This window comes from Limulus polyphemus, unplaced genomic scaffold (assembly GCF_000517525.1).
Source record: "Limulus polyphemus unplaced genomic scaffold, Limulus_polyphemus-2.1.2 Scaffold1903, whole genome shotgun sequence".
Classification (NCBI taxonomy): Eukaryota; Metazoa; Arthropoda; class Merostomata; order Xiphosura; family Limulidae; genus Limulus; species Limulus polyphemus.
This window is the reverse complement of record NW_013667513.1, coordinates 187054-190237: the sequence shown is the minus strand read 5'-3', so window position 1 is coordinate 190237 and position 3184 is coordinate 187054. Positions and strand designations below refer to the sequence as shown.

At 28.5% G+C, this 3184-nt stretch overlaps 1 protein-coding gene across 2 annotated transcripts in view; it reads right to left on the bottom strand.

The window, feature by feature from the left end:
- The window catches only part of LOC106465310 (choline transporter-like protein 2), an 83271-nt gene that overhangs the window by 39820 nt on the left and 40267 nt on the right, over positions 1-3184 (bottom strand). For both annotated transcript variants that reach the window (XM_013925517.2, XM_022393181.1), the window contains exon 7: positions 1836-1896. In XM_013925517.2, coding sequence (XP_013780971.2) covers positions 1836-1896 — 61 coding nt within the window. The remainder of the gene's footprint in view (positions 1-1835; positions 1897-3184) is intronic.

Sequence of the window (3184 nt, the reverse complement as noted above, 5' to 3'; positions counted from 1 at the left end):
TTCGGTGTATAGGACGCAAGCAGATTTTGACATCAAATTTTGGGGTTAAAAAAAAAGTGCATCTTATACACCGAAAAATACGGTATATTTATAATCATATAACTATATATCATTTTGAGCCTTAGAATATTTAGTTTTACCATAGGTGAAGGCTTTGTTCATTGGTATCTAGATTACTTAAACAAAACCACTTCTAAGGTTAAATTTAACAGCATAGTCTTGTCCAAAACAGTCAATTTTTATTGAACTCTATAAAGATAAAGTCATCAGTTTCCTAGTGAAAGTCACTACACTAAAAATAATGTATATCAACTGCTTGGTTACTTTAATTCTAAAAAGTCATTATTGTTAATATTTCTACCTGTAAATGACTGTTATTGTCGATTTAGGTGTATTATATTTTTAGAATCTCTTTATAGATATTACCATTGTTCTTTAAGTTAAAGACTGCTACTAAACACAGCTGAAGAACAAAACTGAAAAGATGAAAGAAAGAAGTAATATCTAGGAGTATAAAATTTTGAATAATGTCAAAACACATGCCAGATTTTTACACAAATTTTAAAAAAACCTTAGAACATATTACCTATTAAGATCTTAGTAAATTCTTTTAAACCTGCTCTCAAGAGAGAAGTTAAATACTTTAATCAAGCATGAAGCAGAGCCAATTTCCTTTATTCATTTACACACTGCAGTTCAACAATGGCTCTCCTCATTCCAATTGTGTAGTCACTTCACAGTACATTTGTCAGTGCTCAGCCAAGGTACTATGGCACTGTCCTTATTTCCACACCCTGATGACAGCACCAACCACTTTTAGTTTTTACTATATTATTATTAATTATTGTATATCCCTTTTCAAATGCACGCACACACACATACATATATATGTTTTTAACACTGGGTACTCAGTGGATATAAAATGATTATAATACTATTACTATTACACACTTGAGAATTGTGGTACTGGTTGTCCTCCCTCCAATAACCCTTTCCATGCTGTCAGGCTGTTTCATTCCTGTTTATTCTGATCTCACTCTTAAAATGCTTAACCTAATTACATGAAATTTGGTAAACACTTTCTTCATAGTACACAGTTTGTGATTTAAAAAAATTATAAAATTTGACTTAATATTTTAGATTGTGAATTTTCCAAAATTTTGTTTTCAAATGGCATGTTCAAAAAACATTAAAAAAATACTTCCTTTGGTATTAGGGTTTCTTTTTTACTGTGTGCCTAAATCATATAAATGTATCCAAAAGATTTAATTTTTTCTATAAAACTATAATTGTTGTATCTGTGTACTTACTTTCTCATCTGTTCATACAAGCTCTTAGATAGAAAGAAAGTAACTGTTAAAAAATATGAAAGAAAGAAAACCAGATTTTTTAAATATTACTTATCATAAATTTCCATTTTATGTAACCAATAGTTTCATTTCTTCTATTTCCCTCAATTATTTATATTTGTTATCTACCTTCATCTAATGAAGCAGTTATGCAGCCATGAAAACAGCTATCTTACTGCTGATGTTATGAAAAATCTGATTTGTAAAGATACTTATTTAAAGCAAACTCTCTTCCACTCTGCTACTCACTCTTATTAGCTAGCCATGGAAAGATTTCTTCAAAAAATTAAATTTCAGAAGTTATTCAGACCCAGTATACTTTTTCTTTGTCCCCAGTATATATTTTTTATGGTTACAGCATATGATTCAAAATTTATATATGTTTAATAACAGGTTTTTTAAGCATTTACAGTTGTGTGAAAATTCTGTAAGAAATACAGGAATACAGAAAGAAAAGTTCATTTAACTTAGAAAGACACTACTTACAAGGACTGCTCTTCAAGTAGAAGGGTGCACAATTTCCACTTTTAACCAGGCTTTCAATGGTCTGAAATTAAAATATAAAATTAATATAGAATAATCCTAACAAAGTACAGATCAAAGGAATATGAGAGCTGGATAAAGAATCTTTGAATTCTGAGAATTTAGGAAAAAATAATAATTTTGCCTTACCTTAACTTTAATTACATATCATTACTTTACCAATTATTAAAACATCAATAGCTGAATAACCCTATGTGCATGGGGTCGATCCATTAGACCAAGTCTGTACTGAAGAGTTAATGTTTACTATAATTTCTATAATTCCAAATTTACTCAATGTATTTTCACGAATTTTGGTAAGCTTTTAGTAAACATTACAAGCATGCGGTACAAATAACAACAATATTTAATAAGGTATTTCTACTAAAGATTTGTCTCGGAATTTACTTTAGTCTGTCTGACTCAGACTCTGACTAGACTGAATGCAAGGAGATTTTCATATTAAGAATAAAAATACTTTCTTTCATCTTTTCATATTTCATTTAAATAACCTCTAGAACCTACAAAATGAATATCAAAAGTTTTTTTTAGTAAAATTTTATATTTTATCTTATTTTCTCTACCATAACACTATATAGAATTGTTCCATTTGGCTGACCTTGTAACCACCACAAAAAAACTTGAAATAAAACTAAATTACCCTTCTTTCTTTCTAGAAAAACTGCAGACTCTAACAGAAAATTACATTATTTATCCTCAACAGCCTTAAACTTGTAAATAGTTTACATATGTTTTCATTAAATTTTATTGTTTTATTGTTTAAGTCACCCAGAAGGAGTGTGGACAGTATAGGGAAAACAAAATTTCAAGTTACATCATGTGACATCTAACTATATATGTTCTTTCTCATTCCTCACCGTGCAAAACTTTATTTTTTTAATTAATTTTTTTTTTATTTAACCTAATAAGTTTCAATCTAATCTTTACCTTTTAGTTACTTTTGTTAAAAAATATATATCAATAAATAAGAAATTTAGCACTTACTTCAGGACTAGGGCCATTTCGCTCTCAGAATTTGGTCTTCATTAACCGTTAATTTGTTTTCACTAAGATGATTGCCCAAAAAATAATTTATACGTGTAGCTCTCAAATATGCATTTTAAAACACAAACAATATTTTACACAAAACAGAATGTCCAAAACCTACTATAATTTATCTGATTTTCTAACTGACTTATTAACAAGATTTAACTCTCTCAATACAGACTTGGTCAATTTGACCAACCAAGTAACCTTTATATACTCATTTAGTCTTTATAGATTTAATACTTATAACTCCCAACATAGTGTGT